The sequence below is a fragment of the Pezoporus occidentalis genome, unplaced genomic scaffold, assembly GCF_034315485.1.
Source record: "Pezoporus occidentalis ecotype Australia unplaced genomic scaffold, CSIRO_AGI_Poc_V1 ctg33, whole genome shotgun sequence".
Lineage (NCBI taxonomy): Eukaryota > Metazoa > Chordata > Aves > Psittaciformes > Psittacidae > Pezoporus > Pezoporus occidentalis.
Window position 1 is genome coordinate 3,330,617 of NW_026915268.1, and position 23,351 is coordinate 3,353,967.

General features: G+C 37.6%; 1 protein-coding gene across 11 annotated transcripts in view; it reads left to right on the plus strand.

Moving 5' to 3' along the window:
- TENM2 (teneurin transmembrane protein 2) overlaps positions 1-23,351 on the plus strand; it is a 691,595-nt gene that overhangs the window by 599,861 nt on the left and 68,383 nt on the right. For 8 of the 11 annotated variants that reach the window (XM_062629180.1, XM_062629181.1, XM_062629184.1 and 5 more), the window contains 3 exons: positions 2,486-2,680; positions 7,788-7,988; positions 9,881-10,093. In XM_062629180.1, the coding sequence (XP_062485164.1) occupies positions 2,486-2,680; positions 7,788-7,988; positions 9,881-10,093 (609 nt within the window). The remainder of the gene's footprint in view (positions 1-2,485; positions 2,681-7,787; positions 7,989-9,880; positions 10,094-23,351) is intronic. The other 3 variants (XM_062629179.1, XM_062629182.1, XM_062629183.1) reach the window with 1 other exon arrangement.

Here is a 23,351-nt window from a genome sequence, read left to right on the forward strand (position 1 = left end):
CACACTGAGCAACCATTAAAAAAGGATAACATTGAGTCTCTGCAATGGTTTGGAAGCATGTAGAGAATTTGCATCTAACAACATTACTTCCTTCCATGGGACCCTTTGAACAAAGGGACTGCAAGCTTGACCACCACATACAGAAGCTGGGAGGTGCCTTATTCTAGAGAGAGATAATTTTGTATCGAGATGAGACACAGATAAAGGGACAGTGTCTCTACAGTGTGTCAGGGCGTGGAAGGTGGCATCAAGAAACTTGCCACTCATGACTGCTGCAGGTCTCCAGGAGAAGCTGCCTTCCGATCACTCACCTCCAGGTCGTCTACACCATGGCACGTAAAGAGAGTGGGACTGAAGTGATTACCTTTCTTACAGTGCTTTGGGAAAATGTATCAATTTCAGCCCAAGCAAGACTTCTAATTGCAGTGAAATGGAGAATAGGGACAAAGGAATTGTTTGTGCCACCAGGTCTTCATACTTGAAGGTTTGATCCCTTTCTTTATGGCTCAACTATATGACTGACAGTAGCAGCAGTCAACATATCTAGGCAGTGAAAAGCAGTGCAGGATAGTCTCCATGATGTAATGCATTTAGACAGAAGGAATAGTTAGTCACATGGCATTTGAGCTGCTACTAGTTCATCATGTTGTATGTCATGAAAGGGTGTTTGGTGATGACGTGAACCAGCTGCAAGAATCCAAACTGGTAGAACTTTAGCATAAATTTTTCGCTGAATTCAGTAAAGCACTTGTGAACATATGTCACAGCTGAAGTCACAACACTGCTGTTGGAAATTATATTTTATTCAGGTTTGTATTCATTTTTTGAGTGAGGAATAAAAAGACTGAACAAGGCTTACAGTAAGAGAGGACAACAGGAATGAAGAAGAATGAAGTCCTATTGGGGACTATATCCATCCTACCAAAGGATGGATAATATGGCCCTAAGAGAGATGAGGGTAGCAACTAAACCCCAGACATTAGCACACTGATTTTGTTATTATTCTACTGTAAAAAGTAGGCCAAAAAAGGTTATGCATGTGACATCTATCCCATCAACCTGTAGTCTTAACCAAAATAATTCTCAGCACTCTAAATTTTAATTCAGGTTTCAAGTCTGAACTTACTTTTTTCTGATCTTTTTTTTTCCCATTTCAAATAAGAAAAATCTTGGAAAACTCTATTCTGAAATGTGTTTTTGCAGCAGATCAGTGGGACAGCGAAGATTAATGAGAGTTACAGAACTGAAAAGTGGAGAAGTTGTATAACTGGACAATTACACATTTTCTTGTAGGAAATCCATTACTCGGGTTCTTCTTGATCATTCAGGTTAAAGGGATAATAGAAGCAAGAAGACATTAGGACCTTTCAATGATTGATAGTAGCTTTTGAGTGTATTTTTGGTATTGTAAAACTTGGTGTTAGTTTCTGATTACTATGGAGGGTGAAAATACAGGGAAATACTATCTTTATCAAACTGCATCAGAGAGAAGAGCACAAAAGCGTACCTTTTCTCAAAGATTCACTTCATTGCTCCCATTTTCTGTTATTCCTCTGTTGTGATTTTTTTTCATTTCTCTGACTTGTAACCACACATTCAGTCTTTGGCAGGCATATAAATTCACAGGTTGCCTTGTTCACGTGGGAGACATGGGCATTTGGGAGTGTGAATATGCCTTAGCGTAACATTTACGTGCAACTGACTTTTAATAAACCACTTGTTTCGTTCCATTACTCTGCATATTTACAACATGATTCCTGGCACCAAGGCCTGTGACTACCTTTAGTATTCATAGTCTTTACTTCATTTGCATAAATGAATATTTGCTCAGAATGTGTCTTGCCCCCTTAATAATACAAGAGGGAGTGATAAGGGTTAATGGTGCTTTTTTGCCAGTACACACAGGGTAAAAGCAGTCACCCTGGGATTTGGGAAAACAAGATTCAGCAGGGGTATTAGTGGCAAGGTGCATTTGTTGTAGATGAACGCTTGTGTTATTCCTGTGCTCAAGACCCTTACACTGAAAAATAACATGTCAAAGGGTCTAAAAAATTTTGGGAACATTACATTAAAAAAGTGTTATGGAAGGAGAAAGATGGTACATTATCAAATGTTTTGGGGGCTGAATGCTTTGTGTTCTGCTTTCTGTGAAATTTGGATGTTATCTAGTGGAACAACGCAGAGTAATGTCAGACTTAAGTCTGTTCACATTCTCTCATTATTTATCCCAAACATCATCACTAGTCTATGAAGAATAGTAGTTTTATTCTCAGGATGCCCAATGTGTGTTTTATTAAATAATAATCAATAATTCCTTTGGGAAATGAAGAACTGAACTACCACAACTTAGCCTAGATTCCCCCCCCCCCCCCGTAAATGAATATATTTAAATATCTGTATAAGTATTTGATAGTGGATTTTTAGTGTACATTTACGTGAGTACATGTATGACCCTGTATGCTGTTTTTCTTTCCTTTCTTTCCAGCTGCTTGCCCAGTTCTGTGCAGTGGCAATGGTCAGTACTCTAAAGGCACCTGCCTATGCTACAGTGGCTGGAAAGGTCCAGAATGTGATGTACCCATCAGCCAATGTATTGATCCCTCATGTGGAGGTCATGGTTCCTGCATCGATGGGAACTGTGTCTGTTCAGTTGGCTATAAAGGAGAAAACTGTGAAGAAGGTAGGGCATTTTCTTCCCTTGCTCTGAGTTTGTTTTCTGGGCTTTGGAGTTGTTTAATGGGTATAAAAAATCAAAGAACAGAATAAAAATTTTAATGTAAAAGTAGTGTAGGAGATTACTGTATAAGAGGGTAAAATTGAAGTCCTTCACAATTTTACTGATCAAAGCTCAGACAACACTTCTGGCCTTCTGTATACATTGTTTTGCAGTATTAAGAATGTCTGCCACAAGTAAACCTGAATAATCCCTTTGCTGAAGAGTGAAGATAAATCTTTTCTTATGGATTATATTTATTGAACAATCTAGAAGTGAAATGCAGAGGAATAAATAGCAGCGATAGACAGAATGTATAGCTGCAGCTCCACACAAACATATCAGTCACTATTAATACAGAAGTTGATGAAACAAATTTCAAAGACTTAAGTATTCATGTTACTTAGACTTAGTGTAGGGCAAATTACTCCTGTTAGCTGTAGTCATATGGGATTAAAGAAAGGGAGATTGTGCACAAAACCAATGTGTCCTTTAAATGCAGAAAAGCTCTTCATGCTGAAAGTGTCCAATTCCTTGTGTATGTAGAATGAGCAAATTTAACAAAATAACCCATGCAAATGTGGTTATAGATTAAGCTCAATATTGTTTTTATTCACAGTGGTTTGTGTTAAAATGCGCAACATAAATTGGATTGCTTTTCTTTTAAAAATATATTACTATGGTTTTAAAGGGGAATTTAACTCCCCAGCCAATTGTTAAATAGACAGTTCAGCATACCTTGGAACATCCTCAGAGCAGGAATAGTTCAGGCTGCTTTATGATGACATTCCAGAGCTTATTAATTCTCCAAAAGACAGGGCAGCTTGAGGACTGAAGTGATAGGACTTTATAGCTCGAAGTGATAGCTTGAGGACTGCACTCTTTTAGGACTAAAGAGTCTCTCTGGAGTATTCTGAGTGGGATGCAGAGCTGTGCACCATGTGTATCAATTTTCATCCTATCCTATAGTAAACAGCTGTTTCTCCCATCAGAAAACAAAGGGAAGAAAACTAGAGGGACCTAAACCACTAGGGATTGTATTCTCTGGGCGTGGACTGCAGTCATCAACTGCAGGACAAGATCTTGCATTAGTCTCAGTGAACTTGATTTTCTAAAAGGAAAAAAAAAAAAAAAGCAGGGATCCTCACTAGTGGATCTAGTTGCCAACACTGCAACTGGTTTTTCGGTTCATTCTTGTCATCTCCTTCCAGGAAAGCTTCACAACACTGGCTCTTAAAGCCCTAATCCAAAACTCAGTTGAAGTCAGTAGAGTTTTCCTGTTGTTTTTAATAGGTTACATTTATAGCTGTATCCAGAAAATACTGTAATGTCCTTTTGCCTGATAGAATTGAGAGTTCTCAGTTCACCCTGAGTGTGTGATTATAGGAAATAGCTAAAAATTATCTGAAATGCCTTGCTATAGCTAGTATTCTCATTGAAATCTAAGTTGGAAAAGACTCTCTATGCCCAAGGAACCTAAAAGCTCTTTCTGTTACTAAATGCAATTGTTTGCTTAGTCTAATTAAATTATATAAACTTCATCATGTTTTGTGTTGTCATATCAATGCTTGTATTATTAGAAAGACTATGGCAGATAGCCTAAAATGGTCTTTCTTTCATTTGATTCTGTACATTTTACCTCGTCAGCAATTCCTCCCTCATCTTGATTGTAATTCCCAGCTACTTGCATGGAACTTTTAGTTCTCTCTGCTTTCAGTTGTTTAGAATGGCTGTGGTATATCTGGGCTAGACATCTTGAATCCTCTAGCACTCCTGTAAGAGAAATAGGCTCTTGCAGTGAAAGAGGTGAATTGCTATCTGAGGTGAAAAGGTATACATTATTTAATCAACACTGTACTCGAAAGTATGAGGTTTTTCAAAAAAAGATAAGAGGATGACAAAGGCAGGAGTGATTGACTGCAAATTTAGAAGGGGCCAATAGCATGAAAAGAAAGGTTAAAGTAACCTTTTGCATACAGCATTGGGCAATACATAAATCAATACATTAATTTACAAATAAATCAAAAAACATCCATCATGTATCAACTCTAAAATTCCATTTCTTCTGTACATATTTCTCACATTAATTCCAGAGCTACATGAAAAAAAGTATAGCATTAAGTGGTGTCTCTCTAGTTCCAGGGAATCATCTGACTTTATGAAAAGTTTTTGCATAAATTAAAATTCTATCATTCTAATGGCAGAATGGTACAAATAAATATAGCTGTATTTATATATATTATATATGAAATCTCCTCTACTGTTTTGAACTTCCGAAAGGAATTGAAGAAGTTGATTTATTCACCATTTTCCTACTAGGATATTGAATTAGAACAAATGGGTCAGCATGTGTTTTTTCTTCCCGTTAGCTTTTCATTTCTGATATTCATCATGGTCATATCGTTCAAACAATTTACCTGAAATGAAAATGGCACCACAGTCAATATTTGTGATGCACAATTTTTGCAGCATAAACACTGTTGTTCTATTAACAAATTTGCAAACAAGATGAAGTGGCATATTTATCAGGTTTCATTCAATCTGTTTTGGGGGAAGGCAAGTGAAATTGCCAAATGAGGTGAAGTTAAGGGTGGTTCTCTTCTGAGTTTCATGGTCAAGTCATTTTTCAATGACATTTAACTTTGTAGGTGTAATTCATGGCTCTTTGGGGGCTTTATGATACATATTGTTCAGAAAACTCCTTGACCTCCTTTTTTGTCCTTAGGGATATAAATTGCTTTCAGTACCATTTTTGTCAAACCTACAGAGAGCCCAATGCTAAATGAGCTCTAATGATCCAAGCTGCCAAGGGGCTATGAGTTCTAAGTCTAATGTACTTACTTGCTAAGGCGTGTTCTCCTTTGTTTAAACACCAAAGAAGCTCCATTTATAAATCCTTATTATGTACCATTATAAACCCTTCTAAAGACTCAGGGCCAGAACTTCTGCAGCATAAGGCAGTGTAGTTCTGTTGCAGGTAATCACATTATGCTAATTTTAACAGCTGAGGATCTGGCCCAAGATGATAGCTCTAAGAGCATGTATTAAAATAGAATAAGATTTGAGTTCAAAGTAAAAACTCTCTTCAATTTAAACTTTGAAAGCTATTACTTACCCATATGATAGAATAAAACAGCTATAAAGCGTATTTGTCTAGAACAAAGAACAAAGTTAGGTAGTATGTTATTCTATAAAACAAGGGAGATTGGGGTCTTAGGGGTATTGATAGGCTTTGGAAATAAATCTTTTCTGCAGGAACAGCTAATTCAGGATAGGGGCAAGGCAGTTAATTTACATAGGAGAAGGTGGTATTTGTCATACTCTCCACATAGCTTTTATTTGTACTTTCATTTGGGAAGAGGATACATTGCTGAAATGGAGAGTACATTAGGACTCATCAGTATCTCCTAAAGTTAGCTGTCCTGCCACATGCAATGCTATGCGTATCTCACCTTTTACATTTTCCCTTAAAATATCATAAACCAAAAAATTTAAACAGTTTATGAATTTATCAGTTGTTATCTGGGCTGAAGAACAAAACAATCTTGGTTTACCTATAAATATGAAATTGCATTATAATGTTTTCATTTCCAATTAACTAAGCATTAAATCTTAAAAAGAACCCAATCAAACAAAAACCTATAGGCAGTGTGGTCATTAAAATGATACTCTTACTAAAAATTTTATAGTAATTTATTCCTGTGCTAGTGTAGTCTGAATTAAAGTCAAAACTATTCTGATAACTCATGTTATTGTATCTGTAAATGTGCTTGCCTCAATCCTCTGTGTGTATCTAATCTATATACTTACTTTAAATGTTCTGCAACTACATAAAATAATTTGACAACACTGTGTTTATAGAAAAGTTGAGATTTGAAAGATCAAGCATTGTTCACATAAGGTAGAGTGAAAATGTCTCTGCCTTAATTTAGAAGGATCAATTTGGAAAAGATGAGAGATAAATCATTTTCATTATAAACTCAGATCTTCCTGGAGCTGCAAGAGAGCATGCCAATCATTCCTGGTCCTTCTGTTGTGAGCTAATATGTACCAGTCATGAGATGAATTCATTTTATTCAGGACATGAATTTGACCTTGGCCCTCAATTCCACAGCAAAAGGCAGTTGGTTAAAGCCTCTCTGTTGGTATTTGTGGTAGAGCATAGTATGCTTATACAAATTTATTATATAAGATAAAAAATTGGAAAACCATGACATTACTGATAAAGTTTATGTGGAACTCATAACATTCCTTTATTTACCAGGATTAAAGGAGCAACTGAAACTTCATTCGAGGATTTTCCAGCATAACTATATTTATTCCCTTCTTAGTCTGTTGTTTCTGGACTGAGAAAAGATGAAATCCATATCTATATGTGTTTTTCTTTTTTTCTTCAAGAGGAATTAGCTGCTGGTTAAAATATGGGTTGAAGTAACTAGGACTCTGAGTTTCACAGCTGAGCTACTAATGGACCACGAATCAAAGGTGCAGAAGTGCCTGAATAATTTAGGAGTCTGAATGCAAGTGAAAGCCAGTGATATTTTGACTTCTAGCTACTGAAAGTGAACATCATGATGTTATTCTCACAGTGCTCCAGCGTTTCAGTAGTAGTGCTAGCAGTATTGATGAAGGTACTCCAAAAACAAATCCTTTAAGAAGTGCAATTTCTTCACTTAGGGGTTTTTATTTTGTTATTTAGCTACAGTACATGAGTCATTGAAACGTCAATGTATTTCAGAAGAAATGTCCCCAGGTGAAGGCTGATGTATGGAACTCTTATTATATATATATATTAGTGTTATTTTTAAATCTTTGTGCTTCTTCCCTACAGCAATCCTGAAGTACGGTCTCATTGTTCAGTCACACCCTGTTTTATCTGGAGCCAATGTAAAACACAAACTATTTTGTGCTTTCCCATTCTCAGACCAGGTGTTAATATGACTTGAAGAACTACCTCAATTTGCTTGATTTATGACAGGGATATAAACTTTTCAGAGCATTCATCTACATGTTTTCTAAGCATCATATTGTGTGAACTGACCTTTGCCTACATTGGTTTTGTTTTTTTCTGTAGTTGATTGCTTAGATCCAACGTGCTCCAGCCACGGAGTCTGCGTGAATGGAGAATGTCTCTGCAGCCCAGGCTGGGGTGGAATAAATTGCGAGCTTCCCAGAGCCCAGTGTCCAGACCAGTGCAGTGGGCATGGTTCTTACCTGTCTGACACAGGTCTGTGTAGCTGTGATCCCAACTGGATGGGTCCTGACTGCTCTGTTGGTAAGAACAATATTTTTTCCTGATTTCATAGAATCCCAGCCTGGTTTGGATTGGAATGGACCTTAAAGCTCACCCAGTTCCAACCCCTGCCACAGGCAGGGACCCCTTCCACTAGAGCAGCTTGCTCCAAGCCCCTGTGTCCAACCTGGCCTTGAACACTGCCAGGGATGGGGCAGCCACAGCTTCTCTGGGCACCCTGTGCCAGCGCCTCAGCACCCTCACAGGGAAGAGCTTCTGCCTAAGAGCTCATCTCAGTCTCCTCTCTGGCAGGTTAAAGCCATTCCCCCTGTTCTGTCCCTACAGGCCCGTGTAAAATATCCCTCTCCAGTTTTCTTGTAGCCCCCGTTAGGTATTGTAAGACTGTTATAAGGTCTCCCCAAAACCTTCTCTTCTCCAGCCTTTCAATACTATTCCTATTTTGTTAAAATGTTAATATTTGTGGTGAGTTTGAAATGCACATAATTTAGATCATAGTCTTTGGAACATGTTTGGTCATGTTTACTGTGTTGGGAAGAAGTGTGTATATATCTTAGATACTATTTTTTGTGACACTCTTGATTTGGTGCTGCCAGCTGAGGGGCAAGCAGGATGCAGGTTAGGAGTTTGTATTTCATTCTAATACTGACTCTCGTTAGGTCTGAAAAAGCTACTTAAGTGCTTCACTTCTCTTACCCAACTGTAAAAAAAAAACTTCCATAATTTATAAATATATTTTACATATTTATATGTAAAGAAAACTTCCATAATTTATAAGTATGTTTATAACATTATAACACTACAACTGAGTATGTTTTTGGGGGTGCTTTACTGTGCATCAAAATGCTATTCATTGATGAAAAACATCACAAAGCAGAAAAATCTCTTTTCAACTATGAGATACTTCTCCCTTCCCAGTTGTACATGTATTATTTAAGAAAATAATATGAGAGCAAGAGACTCTAAAAGGCACAAAAGTGTAGGCTAAAAAATTTCATCCTCTCCAGACCTACAGTTGTAAAACTTGATTATTCTGACAGAAGGAGCTAAAGAGAAAAAAAAATAATCCAATACCCAACAGTTTTGACAAGACAGCGAATGTTCTATTTATGGGGAAAAAATTGCTGGGAATTTTCCATTTATATCATAAGCTGAACCTTGAGACAGAGCTGTAGGGCATAGGCAAGTATCTCAAAATAATATTTACAGTTTTCACACTTTTTCAGTTATTTCTTAAGTTTAATGACTTAGAATACCCCACCAGTGAAGTGAATATCAAGATGTGTTTTTTTCTGGCTCCTGCATGAGGAGCCAGAAAAATTCATGAATGAGAGTTTCACTGTCAATGTCTTTGATGATGCATGAGGCAAAAGACCCCTCTACTTTTCTACAACTTCAGCCGGCAGAGCAGTAGAAGAATTTTTGGACTGAGACACTGAGTATCTGACTCTTAGCAATAGGATTCCAAAAATCACTTCCTTGAAAGTGTCTTACTAGTCACTCCTAGAGTCCAGGTGACCCTGAATTGTCACTGTTCTCTGCTGAGTTTTAGGTGAGTTTCACTCTCATTCTTTGCAAATCAGCGTCTGTGTCAAGATCACCAGAGGTCCAGGTCTGGGTAAAATAGAGCTGTGTTCTCCCCTTTTTCACTGCTGCAGGTGTTGAGGAATTTGAGGTTTGCATTTGAATGGGGGATGTAGCTTTACGGCAGTCTGTCCAGCAACAACTTTTTCGTACCATTCAGTTTGGTTTTAAGCAGAAGTTAAATGCCAGTTTTAATCAGAATGTGAACAGTCAGCTTTTGACAGCATATGGTTTTCAGCAAAAGCATACCTGTCTTGTTCTCTTTTTCCTTCTTGACTAGGTTGCTGCTTCTGCCCCATTGCCATGTAACCTTTATTCTTTTCTCCCCCCAGAAGTGTGCTCCGTGGACTGTGGCACCCACGGGGTATGCATTGGTGGAGCATGTCGCTGTGAAGAAGGGTGGACAGGAGAGGCATGTGACCAGCGTGTGTGTCATCCCCGCTGTACAGAGCACGGAACTTGTAAAGATGGGAAATGTGAATGCAGAGAGGGCTGGAATGGGGAACACTGCACCATTGGTAGGCAAACGACAGGCACCGAAACAGGCACATATTGCTTTCTTTTCATAAATCGTAGAGACATAGTTACTGTTGTGTATTGTAATAGGCTGTTCCTTTAAGGACCCTAGTGCTTTCAAATATCATCTTTGACTCAAAATGTGTTGGGTGAAATTCAGAAAGCTCTTGGAATCATTTAAAATCAGCAACAAATTGATTTGCAGAGAAAAAAAAAACCAAGAACAAATTCCACAGTAAATGAATGTTAGTAAGTAAAGATGTAACAAATGGTCCATCACAGTATCATCTGAGCCAAGATTTTCAAACTTAACTAAACATTCCTTTGTGTGAATGGCATCTTTTTTAATTTCCTGGGCTGATGCATCAGTGCTCTCCTGCTATTATACATCACATTTAAAACACATAACCACCATCACCACACAGAGCAGGGGTCAACTTGGGGAGGAATAAGTGTTCCTGGTGTAACAAAAATAGCTCCCTCGCCTTCTCCTGTGCTGTGCTGTGGCAGTGGGCATGGTGTTTGCATATAGACAGTCCCAGCATGAGAGGGCCTGTCGGTAGGGCAGCATGCTGCTGTACCCTTTCCTAATGGCGTGCTGCTCAGTACAGCACTGGCCTCACGCAGAGTGCCGTGACTAACACGGCTGCAGCTCAGCTGTGATGTGTCAGCCTGGGAAGTTCAAAAAGGTTATACTTACACAAAGCAACAATGGTCTATCCTCTCAATTACCATGCTTGAAGATCTATTCTGAAGAGGAATTAACTGTTCCTAAATGGAGTTCTTCATTTTGTCTCTACAAGCAGTCAGGTAGTGTATTTGGATGATTTTGTAAAGTTACTGACAACAAAGGAGAGCATTGTTATTTTCCCTATGCTGTAATAAAAAATGGGAAATTCTGAGTGATCACTTTTCTTCTGAGAAGTCTGAGCAAAATTACCTGGAACAAGAGTATCCAGCTCCTGAGACAATGTGAGATTCATGCAATGTATTTTTCTCCAAGGAATTTTTGGAGGATTAAGGTATACCTTAAAAAAACCCTAGTAACTCCAAAGACAAGGTCATATTGTTTTAGCTATCTTAAAGTGGTAAGTTTAACAAAGGAATAGGTCAATTGAGATTTTCATGGCAATCAGGGACCTTAATGGGACAGTCCTATTACAAGTGAATTGTTATTTCTTTGCTTAAAAGTATGATGAGATTCCTGCATCCCTCAAGCTGTCTTTGTTTGTCATTCCCCTCTGATTTCCTGGATATACAAACCATTTCTAATACACATGAGTTGGAAACTAAAAGTATGCTTTTATTGGAAAGAATTAAAACCAAAATGTACATCATTTGGGGGCGTATCCTTTGATGCTGTGGTGCTGCATGCTTCCACCACACTCTGCTAATATGCCTTAAATCAAAGCTTTTATGACTGAACACTTTGTGACCAGCAGAGATGCAGAGTGTTTTTTCACAATTGCTTTCTGACTTTCATCATATCAACATATCTCTGCTAGATTAATCCAGGCATTTTGTTTTCATGTTAAGTGCTTCCCTGATCCTCACAAAATGCCTAGAATATAAATTTTTCTTTGCATTAAGTTGTGTAATAATTGCTTATTTTAAAAGTTGCTGCTTTGCACAAAATTTGTTTTGATTTATAATCTCCTAGTAATATGCCTATGTTTAGAAGTAATTAGTACATTTAAAGTCTTCATTACTGTGCACACAAAAAGTGTTCTTGTACTGATACCTTGAAAGAATGCTGAAAATTACAAGCTCAACTAGTGAACTCTCAAGTGAGATTTTTAGTCTAATTTTAGAGCTGTGAAAGCAGTATTTTCCCCATTACTGTTACATATTATCAGTTCTTCTTTTCAGAGGAAGGGCAACACTGCTAAAATGGTTAAAATATGCATAGCCTTTTTTTGTTTGGTATGTATTAGAAAGATTTCATTGAAACTGAATGTGGGTCTGCAGAAAAATTGGTAGGAATTTCCATACGCTCATCTCGTGAGGCCTGATTGTGAGGCCGTTTACAGAAGCACAGAGCATGATGCCAGAAATGGAGTTCAGTTCAGAGGGACAGCTCAGTTTGATCCCACCAGTTTCTGTTATGTGGGGCTGAAAGAGAGAGAGTTTGGAGGATAAGGCTGGTAAAAGTAATTTTGGTCAGTATTTGTACAAAAAATGCTAGGAGATACCACTGGAAAATTTGTCCTTACAGTGAATCAGAAGCAAGGGTCCGTTGCTCAAGATGTTTTAAATGTTAGTGTGAAGAGCTAAAGGGGACTTAAAGTTTATGGAAACTCATTTTAATGTAGAAATTTCCCTCAGTGGTTTTCCTTTCAGCTGAAAGGTTGGCAGACCATTTAATGTCAGAATTACTCACTAAGGAGTGTCCACCTAAAAAGATAACATTGAGAAATGCAAATCTGCAGTCAGTAGAAAAACTTGCTTTGATTTCAGTGGCTTCAGGCAAAGCCCACTGAAAACAAGCTGATCTAATTTGTGACGAAAAAACAGGTTTCTATATACAAACAAAAATATTTTTCTTTTCTTTGTCTTTCTTTACCAGTTTCATGTGGTATATTAAGTCAGTAGAAAAGAAATCATTATAGTGACCTGCAGGTATCCAACTTCACTCAGGATATTTTACTCCATATCAGATTAGGCCTTTGTATAGAGACATGACAGATTGCACACTCTTTGGTGTGTCAGTGTTGAGTATCTAACCTCAAAACATGTAACAAAAATGCAGTTTCTCTCTGCAATACTTGCATTTTAAGAAAAATACTGTGAACAGTCTCCCTGAATGCCACTGTTAGCTGAGTGTTCACAAGCTGTTTGGGCAAAGCAGGTTTTACCCACGTGCACCAACAGAATTACATATAAGTATCAGAGAATGCAAATTCCACGTTGCACAGGTTTTGATAAATCTCTATCCAGATAATTGAAAAATGCAAGGAGTGGTGTCTGCTCTTGCTCAGATGGTGTATGCAGCAGAGCAGAACTTTACACCAGGCACTATATTTCACTTTGCTACTTCAGGTAAAGAAGAAAGATTGCTTACTGGAGTGATGATAAAGAAAATGAATCTTTTCCCAGTGCAAAAATAGACCTGTCAGGATATGTTTATTAAGTGATTAGTATTCATTGATTGCAATTATGGAGGAAGTTATAACTAAATAATAGAGGGTAATGTAGAGAAGGAAAAAAATATTGGAAAACTAATAACAAAGCAAATGACTAAGGTATAGCAGTTGCTAAATCTTGAACTGATTTCATGCTGGAATTTTATGATGGAGGATTTAGCTCTTGCTTGAATTATCTGAGTGTTGTTAAAGCTGTTACAAAACAGATCTGTTACTGTCACTGAAAATAATATTTAGATGTTTCAAATTGTTGTTTTTAAAGTATTGTTGAGAATCTTCTCCATATATGCTGTCAGGATAGTACACTAAGAAAAGTGTGATATATACAGAGATCTTTTGAAACATCAAAAAATACCATTTTAAAAGTTTAACACCCTCTGTTATTCATATTGCTGCAGCATGAAATACAACTCTTAAGTCACTGGTAAAAATCTTGCTGTGAGACCAGTGAAATAAGGGTTTAATTCTAAATATTTAAGAGTGAAATGTGGAAGTCTGCAAACATATCTTTCAAAGTGAGCTTTCACCTGAAGGAGATACATGAGGTTTTCTTGGTGGTATCTGTCATATTCCCAAAGCTTTACTCTTATCTGCTCACATACTACATTAGATGTCAGTTAAGCATTCCTGCTTCTAGATAGTAAGTGGCAAAAGGTTGTAGTCAAGGCTATTTAATAGCAAATGAGCTATCCCTGCCTTGACAGCAATAGAAGCTGAGCCTGCAGCTATCTGCCTCCTAGGCAAAACACAGGCAGGGTGATGTGTGCATCTCTGCAGACTCTGCTTAGAATTGATTGGGTCAGAAAAGGCCCTCAAGATCATTGAGTCCAACCATAAACCCAACACTGCTTTGGCCTTGCTGCTGCTTTCTTGAATCTAACTCCAGAGCTGGGGATCTGCCACTCTCTGTCCTGCCCTGAGTCCTTGGCCTCTCTGCTGAAAATGTCAAATGATAGGACACGTTCCTTAGCAAAAAAAGGATCTGGATATCTCTGTTAGCCCTATGCCTTGCCTTCTATGTTCCCAGGGCCTTGAATAAAGAAGCAAGATTTTAAAGATCCAGGATCCTTTGGAAAATTACCTAAAATTTTCAGACACATAAAAACATGTGGGAAAACAGAGAGGACACCCTGTCCAGGATGACTGCTATAAGAAGTTCAAGTTACGGTATGGGAGATTTGGGTTATGTGTTAGGAAAAACCTTCTAAGGTAACTGAAAAACAGCAAGTTGTGGAATCCTCATCAACGGACCTTTTAAATACAAATTAGACAAAGCTCTGCCAGGAACAGCAGAGGTAATTCATCCTCCTGTGCTGACTATAAAGTCATTGAACTGTATGAGCTTGCTTCCAGTCTGCTTTGAAGTGACGAGGAAGCATTCATTCCAAGTACTTTATTTTATAATGGCCTATGGTAAGATTTGTACTGTCATCCCCTTCAAGAATCTAACACTACTCTTTCTTAGAAGTAAATCAAACATTTATCCAAACAAGGAGACTAATCTGTGTGTTCTGTATTTGCAGAACAATGGGTTGTCAATGTATATATTGAGCCATTCTGAAACATCCAAAGAGCAAATATTACACCCAGTAGATAAATACCTCAGATTCTCACCCTTCAAAGCACCAAGACTTGCCTAACTGCACACTGAGGGGATGCTATTCCACCTCTGGTTTTACTAAACCAAATGTTTACTAAAATCCACACACACACCCCCCTCCCCGAGTGTTTTGGGATGGCTTTGCCCTTTCCAGCTTTCAGTCATGTTTCTATTTTTTTGTCAGCTGGAAGGAATACCACATACAAAGTGCAAAGGTTTAGATTTTCATCTTAGCATGAAGTCAATAATCAATAGAAACATTAATAATGCGCCATTGTGTTATCTTTGGATACAGCAGGATATTTTTGTCCAGGATAATGCTCTCTGTGTAAAAGATTTTTTTCTTCTACTACTGTTTTTTCTTGTTGTAATTACAACAGTAATGATTCAAAGATGAGGCAATTTTCAGGAGAGATGGAAAGTGTGTGGGAGGAGACAGAGGAAAGCCATCGGATCTGACAAGGAGCAATTTAGAAGGAGCTGGATATATTAGACTTCTCTGATGCACTTCTAGCTTAAAATTAATCTGTAACAGTTTATAACCTATCAAGGCATAAAAACCCCTCTAATGACACTGATAGAAATTTAGATTGCATTCTCTGGAGAGGGAGGAATACATCTTTTCATTTCATTTGAAAAATGCATAGAATATTTGAGTCATGACCACTTTTGATTGCTGATGATATAGGTATATGTTGGTAATACATATGATACGTCCAAAAATGCTAGAGACATTGGCTGTACCTGCAGATTCAGGTTCATCACCTGAACAGTACAGTTATGCACTTGTCTTTGCACCTGGTAGCAGGTTTCATGATAAGCACATCTGTGATGCAGTCTTTCAGGTATGTGGTGTCCAGCTTTCATGTGATGATTTCCCCCATGTGCGTCTCCACCAAAGCAGGAGAATAGCAGATGCCTCATAAAGTAATCTGAGAGATTCTCAACGATTTCTGTCATTCTCTGCATGCAATTTACATTTCCTTCATGCAAGCAGAAGGAGGCTCATCCTTACCTGAAGTTTTCCTTACATGACACTTTGGTCATGTATGTTGTATCATATTACATTGTGTAACTAAACCCAAGGAAATGTACTGGTCAGTTAGACAAGTGGTCATCTAGTCCAACATCACCATGCTTCAGTAGAGATGCAGGTTCTGATAAGCAATTAGGCATTTCTTCCTGGGAAGATGATGCTTTTGGTCCTTTCCAGCTACATTTGCTATTGGGGTTCTTTGTTGTTTTGTGAACATGTTATCTTTTATTTCACCCCCAAAATTCTGCATTTGGGGATGGAATCTGTAGAGTTGCCAGATTACACACAGCGTAAATAGCTCTTGGTTTGGATTTTTGTTTTGGATTTGTAACTTTGTAAATTCCTATCCCAATAACTAAAACACACATTGCTAATTTTGTTTATAAAGGATAAGTACACTTCCTGAACAATTTCTGTAGCACTAAGGAATCCAAAACTACCATATGCATCCTCTTAACTTTATCATAGCTGAGCAAGATAGCCAACAGTATATATTTGGAAGGAAATATTCTAGGTAGAGACTTGTGTAGAGTGAGAGTGGTTTGACTTTCAGGGAATTCAGAAACAGAATTCCTTTGCAGAATTTACACAGGGCAGCTGGGGATCTTTTTTGGCTAAAAGGCAAGCTTATTCATGAGGAAGAACTTTCCTGTTTGCATTCATTGCTGAAGGTTTCCTGTAAATGATTGAAATATGTCACAGTGCAGCGTCAAAACACTTGAGTGGCTTTTTTCTTTCTCTTTGTATAGGATATTTGCAGAACATGACCTTACTTCTTCCCTTTCTAGCCCCAAAAATTTAATGAGCATTTTTTCAGCAAGGCTTCCTGCATTTTGTCTGGTACTTAAAAGATGCACCCAGCAGATACTGGTGAATAGTTTCCTAAACTAAAATCAGATTTCTTTTCTTTCTCCTTTTGGAGGGGCTTCACCATGAGTTATATTGATTTTCCAGCCAATTCTTGAACTCTTAAAAGACCACAGAAAGAGGGGGAAGGCAATCAATCAGGCAGCTGATCTAACTTTTGAAAGGGCAAAGCTGATTTTGCTGTTCATAGGAGTATTCCCAGCATCAGGCAATCTTCTCTTCTTCCACAGATAATGTTTTCTGTGTTATTTTGTACCCTGTGGTGTCAAGCACAGCTTCAGCAAGTGAGTGAATTACATGGTGTTGCTGGATACAAAACAGCAGACATGGGAATGCTTGTGAGAGGTCAGCGACATAGATTGTATAGAGATAGAAGGTAGTGCCTGATCTTGAGAAATATATATGTATATACATATAGATAATATTTAGACTTCCTCAGAAACAAATACAAAAGAGAACAATGTCTTCCCATCCTTTTGAGGCCTGCTGATAGTATTCTTGTTAAAGATATCTTTCCCTTAATTGCTTTCAGTCTTGCTTATACATTCTCAAGGTATAATTCTTATAACTTCAGTTTCAGTTTCACGTAATATTTCATGCTTGAAGATGCAAATAAAGCCAAATGTGTTTCGTCTGACTGCTGCAAACTATGGAATAACAATTCAGATGCAAGGCTTTACCTTTTCAGCTTCCTGTCATTTAGTATCAAATTAACAGTAGGATGCATTAGAAGTTAGAAGCTTGTCTTCCTAAGATACTTGATGCTTTTGAAATTCTCTACTTAATATTTTCTTAGTTTAATGTTGTATTAAAAATATTAATGCCAGAAAGAAAAAGGAAATAATAGTGTCAGTAGCATCTCTGAAGTGTCAGTGCAGGATTTTGCTGTGTGATCTACTTGGGGCTTTGGGGAAAAAATGAAACTGTTGAAAGCTTTCTCTTTAAACTGTCAGTTATCTGCTATGCAGCAGCTACTCGCTGAGGATGAAATACACTGATGTTGAATATTGATACATCCCTCTTTCACTAAAAGCCCTACTCAGGCAATTTTGAAAAAGATCTTAAGAATGGAATACAGGGCCATGTTCAGGTACCAGCTATGAGGTATTCTGAGCCATTCTCATTGAACAAAGGTTTTATGAAATATATGTTATTTGGCTCTTTTCTCTTGTTCTTTCTTTCCATCCCTATTCTGACCTGCTTAGGAAATGCTTATTAGGATAATCTCGCTTCTGGAGATTATTCTTGTAGGCAGCCTCAGTCTATTCCATTTTAGATATAGTCTATTTATATATATAAAAAGAAGCAAAGTTTTCTGTCCAGCAGATATAATCATGTAATGTAGATTATATATCTCATACACATCTCATTTACCCAAAGAAATTACAAACACTATTTAGGTAACTGCAATGTAAGAGCTAAATACAAACTTACATGTTCTTGAAAGCATTCAGGTCTGAGGGCATGGTCCGTGTTCATCTCTGGATGTTGAAAGTGCAGGTAGTTGGAGTAATGCCTGAGTCATTATTACCTGATTTATAGCTGCCATGAAAATTGTAACTAGGTGTGTAGATCTCTACGGTATCCAGCACATACTACTGTAGTGTTTTCAGTGATACGGTATTGATTGACATATAATTGCCCATCTCATTCTGTCACACCCATGCTGGGACAGAGACAAAGGAGTACTGGGGTCTACCAGCAGTTCACAGTCATAGAACTAAAAGCCAAAGGAAAAGTGGGACATGAGAAATTAAGGTAGTGTATTTATCCTTGTTTTCTCTTCAGTCAGTTACAGGAGTAGAGCAGAAAGGATATTCATGGTCCAGCTATTCCTTGAAGATTTTAAAATCTGAGAGATGACCCTTAGCACTGGGTGTTACACGCTTGAATGTTTCACAACAAGCGAGTACCTCTTGTAAACACTTAAGCAGATTTCCTGGAAAAGTAGCAACTTTTGCTTTCACAAAGACTTCAGTGCGACATGGATCATAACGTCATCCCTAATGAAAATTTAGGCAGAGATGACATGTCTGTCTGCTTATGTAAAGCTCTGCTCCCTCCTATTCTACTACAAAGATACTTTTACTCCTGCCTTACTGTAATGAGGCTGTTCTATGGCCCATAACTGATATCTAACATCTGGCATTCGTTGCCTTTTCCTGTGCTGTCTCATTGGTTATTGGGAGCCATGCAGTGAGTCCCAGATGTTCAAGTGTAAAAGAGTTTCTGCATTCTCTCAAACATGGTTTGCATAATGGCACCTGAGTCCTACCCAACTCATTTGTATTTTCTCTGCTGTACAATGCTTTTTAAAAGGCTGTGTGTTTCCTGCACTCTGTAAGTAGGGAACCATAATTTTGTCAAACTTCCAGTCAATGTCAGGGCTTACTGCTTTTTCCTAATCCCATTGTGGTTTTAGTTTCTATTCACAGTTTTTTACAGTCCAGCACGGGGCAGGTTGATCCACTTGGCATCAAGAGACTATGGCCTGTTTTTAAAATGCTGTAAAATAAGATACCATACACAACAGCTGCAAGGACAGGTTTAAGTATTTCTTCCTAAATGTTCTGGAATTATTAGGGTAGACTGAACTACATGAGCTGATAGTGAAACTTTCATATAATTAAAAAGTATATACACTTTTAACATCTTAATATATTTTTTACAGAAACCCAGAGAAAGTAAAGATGATTCTCTTCTGTATTCATTCCAGTTAATTATACAGTTGCAGGTGAGAATTTTTTAGGTAGACGTTCAAAGAGTAAAGTTACTGATGAGTGTGACAGATGAGTAAGTTTCATAATGCATCTAGGCCAAATATGCCTTAATTTGCCTTCAAACAGTCAGTTTTTCAGAGCATTGAAACACTGAGCTTAGGAACCACAGTGCATCAAGATGCAGTCCCTGTTGTGAAGGAAATAGTAGTGATAATAGCCTTGTTATCTAAGAAAAAAATCTAATAGTGTAGTCATGATTAAAACCCATTATTTTTAATTAAAAACTAAATCAGTTTGTAGTGAAAAATCTTGCTAGGTTATGATTTTAGACTAGAAACAACACTTAGAAGACAATTACCCAAAAGAACAAATTAAAAACAAAAACCAGGAAAACAATCAGTTTAGGAATAGAATGTTTACCTGGTAGAACATTGCGATTTATTGATCTTAAAAGTATTCCTGCTTCAAACACTGTAATTTTCCAATTGTTGGAATCAAAAGGGATTGCTGAGCTTCTCTTGGAATGAGTTACTCACAAATAGCTCTGAAGATATTTTTGTAAATCCAGTGTGCACTAACACAAACCCCTGAATGTCCCAGAAGATGCTGATTCTCTTAAAACCAGAGACACATTAGTACAGATGAGAGAATTGACTTCTTGTTTTAACCACTGGGATTACCACACAGTAGAACTCGGTTCCTAATGTAGCATGTTGCCATCCACTTTGAGGTACATTTTAAACATAAACTCTTCTCACTTATTTGCTTTCCAGTTAATAAAGCTAGGCAAAATGTGTACATGCTGGGTTACCGATCACCTCTCTCTGAAATTAGTAGAGGAATTAGCATTATAACATACAGGTTTACAATGGAAGATAGTGTGCCTAGAATGAAGCACTTAGAGAAGCTGGGTGTATCTTCCCTATATTCTCTAAGTTTTAAATTGCAGAATCCCCTGCATTTGAACAACAAAAATATTACTGAAAGCAGAAAGCCGTGGATCATTATTTACTGCTGGAAAGTGGAAGCACAACATGAATTTGTTAAATGTTAACAGATTCTGATTTCTTTTACTCCTTACATTTTTTTTTCCAGGCTAATTTGTTACAGTACAAGAAAGGTAATAGCAATGTGCCTTTTCTGGTTTCAAATAGGCAAAAAAAGAAAAAAGATGGTTTAGGCTTAAGACAGAAAATCACTGCATAGGAGTTTGTTAGGAATATGAAATGAGGGTTGACATTGCTTACCATGCAGCATTGTTAATAGACAGTTGATTGGGGGGGGGGGGGAGGGAGGGAAGTACAGTGACACACATTTTTACATCCAATCCATCTTTTTGTTGTCTTCTTTGGAAACTAGGAGTAAAATTGCCTTTTGTTACGGTCTCCCTTGGATTGTTATTAATTGATTCTTTATCATGAAGCCAGTCCATACATATCTTCATTGTGTCCTGTGAATATTTGAATCCTCTTTTCCCTCCAAATAAGTCAGAAATATTGATTTAGAATGGAGGAAGCTTTCCATGTTTGAGAACAGGTTATTAGAGTCAAGGTCACTCTGTGTGTGAAGGCTGAGAGGGCAATAGTTTCTTGAAGGAGATACTAGGTCAGTGTTACACTACAGAAAATGTTAAGCTTATGTAAATAGCTCTGCACTCATTGCTTCTGCATTATTCTGCTACAGAGCTGGTTATGAACCAGACGCCTCAGAAACATATAGCTGTGTTACTCTTGGGTGTGTGACTAGAAGGCTGAAGGCAAAATGTAAAAATCTATATAGAAGCCTAAGCATTATCTTGCAGTTGCAGCTTTGCTTAATTCAGATCCAGAGGGGCCTGTAAATGTTGTCAGTTTGATACTTTCCCATTGGAATCTATTTTTATATGCTCTGTAACAATTTTGTTTGCGTATAGGTCGAAGAAAAAAGTGAATGAAAATTGCTCAGCCCCTCCCTACCCTGTAATTTAAAGCAGTAGTTCATATACTTTAAATAAATACTTAATTACATTAAAAATCACTCAGCAACCTCTATGGATACACTGAAGTCTCTCCTGAAGTTGTTAATATTTTCATTTCACATAAAATGTTGTTAAAATAAAGTGTTTATTAAAACCAAATTATTTCCTTTAAGTTTTCCATCTCCCATACACAGAATTCAGTGAGTCTGTCTTCCTTGACCAGTATGTGTATTTCTAGTTAGCATGAAATTCCTAATATCCCTAGTACCTAATTTAAATGTGTTAGTGCATGGAAAGTTTTAAATATGAGATACTTTGAAAAGGGAAATATTTATTCAGCAGAATTGGGGTAATTTAACATATTTGCCTCCCATTTCAGACTGTGCCTCTTTATTCAGCCTTTATAGTTACAGTTTCCCTTACCACACTAAGGATTTTTGTCAGCATTTCTGAGACAAATACTGTATTTGAAAACAATTTCCAGCAAGATGTATATAACGAACCTGATTTCTTAAGGTGGATGTTCCTATCGATATCAAATGGGAGCTTTCTCAAAAGTTATTTGCAGAATATGCCCCTGGATCTTAATTATTTCTTTTATCTTACACATTTTATTGCTTTAGATGAAGATGTTACAAAATGTGAGGAGAGATGTCATTCAAATGTGAGGTAACGGCAGCAAAATGAAGATGTCTGCTCTTTTCAGTCTTGCTTCTGGTTTTTGTCCTGTGACAAAAAAATTACAGTTTTATTAAATACAAACTTTCACAGGGCTACGGCTACTGACTTAAATCAGGTAACTTCATTCCAGTTGAAGAAATAACTAAGATTAGTAAGCTGTTTCATTCAAAATGAGGATCAGGTATGCAAGCTGGGAATGCACTTGAGGAGTCTGAAGTTTACTGAGTTGTACCGTGAGGAGAAGGGCTATGGCATTAAACTGCAGATAGTTTTTCTAGTGAGTGAAACCCAGTTAAAAAGGATTTTCTGCAAAAACTTCCTAACCACTTACAGAAGTTGTTATAGCAAATTGGATATGTGCTATGCCTGATTAAACGTATTCTCACATATGTATTTACTGTGAAACCTAAAGCTGCTCCAAAGTTCATTTTGCTTGATTAAGACCTGTGGAGATCTCCTGAACCTAGTAGAGTCAAATGGCACCAGTTCTCAGGTGAGAGACCTGAGGTTGCAAAGTGTCCCTTTGTTAACTAGGCAAGGAATCTCGAGTTGGGGGCTGTGGATTTCCTCTTGCAGTGTGAGTCAGGACAGTACTTCTCTGAAGTGGTGAAACACTGCTATGCAGTGGGAAAAGGCTGCTATATACTGCTTGGTTTCTCAGCCTTGTTCAAACCATTACTGTCTAAAGGAAAGACTAATTAATGTGTGTTTCTAGCATGTTCTTTGGAATGTTGTAACAGTTCAACTATGTCTATGAAAAATTATACTATACCCCATTGAAATGATGGGCAATGGGCAGAGTATGGTAACCCAAGCTATCATTTAATTTGAGCACTGAGGCAAATGCTGGTCTGCAGAGTGCTCTCACCTTCTGCAAATTTTCCTTTGAACTTTTCTAAGATAACTAATAACCTTGATAGAGAACAGAAAAGCTAAAGGCAGGAAGTGGTGTTTGATTGTTTTCGTTCTGGGGGGAAGGGGTAGTGTGTGGTTTTGGGTTGGTTTTAGTTTGTTGTCGGAAATTCCTTTTGACTGGTGTTTGTTACTAATAGTGCTAAGTCTGCTTTTGCCTGCTTTATTTTAAACTAAGCCAAATATCATGACAATCCATAGTTGTGCACCTTTTCACCTACATGAAGCAGGCAGTGAAGGATCATAGAATCCTCTCACTCAAGGCGGAGCAATCTCCAGATTTCTTGTCTACATCTCCAACTCACTTAGGAATCACATTTCTCTTCCCAAGGGAAGTGCTCCCAGCAAACAGTCCCACTCTAAGTATGTCT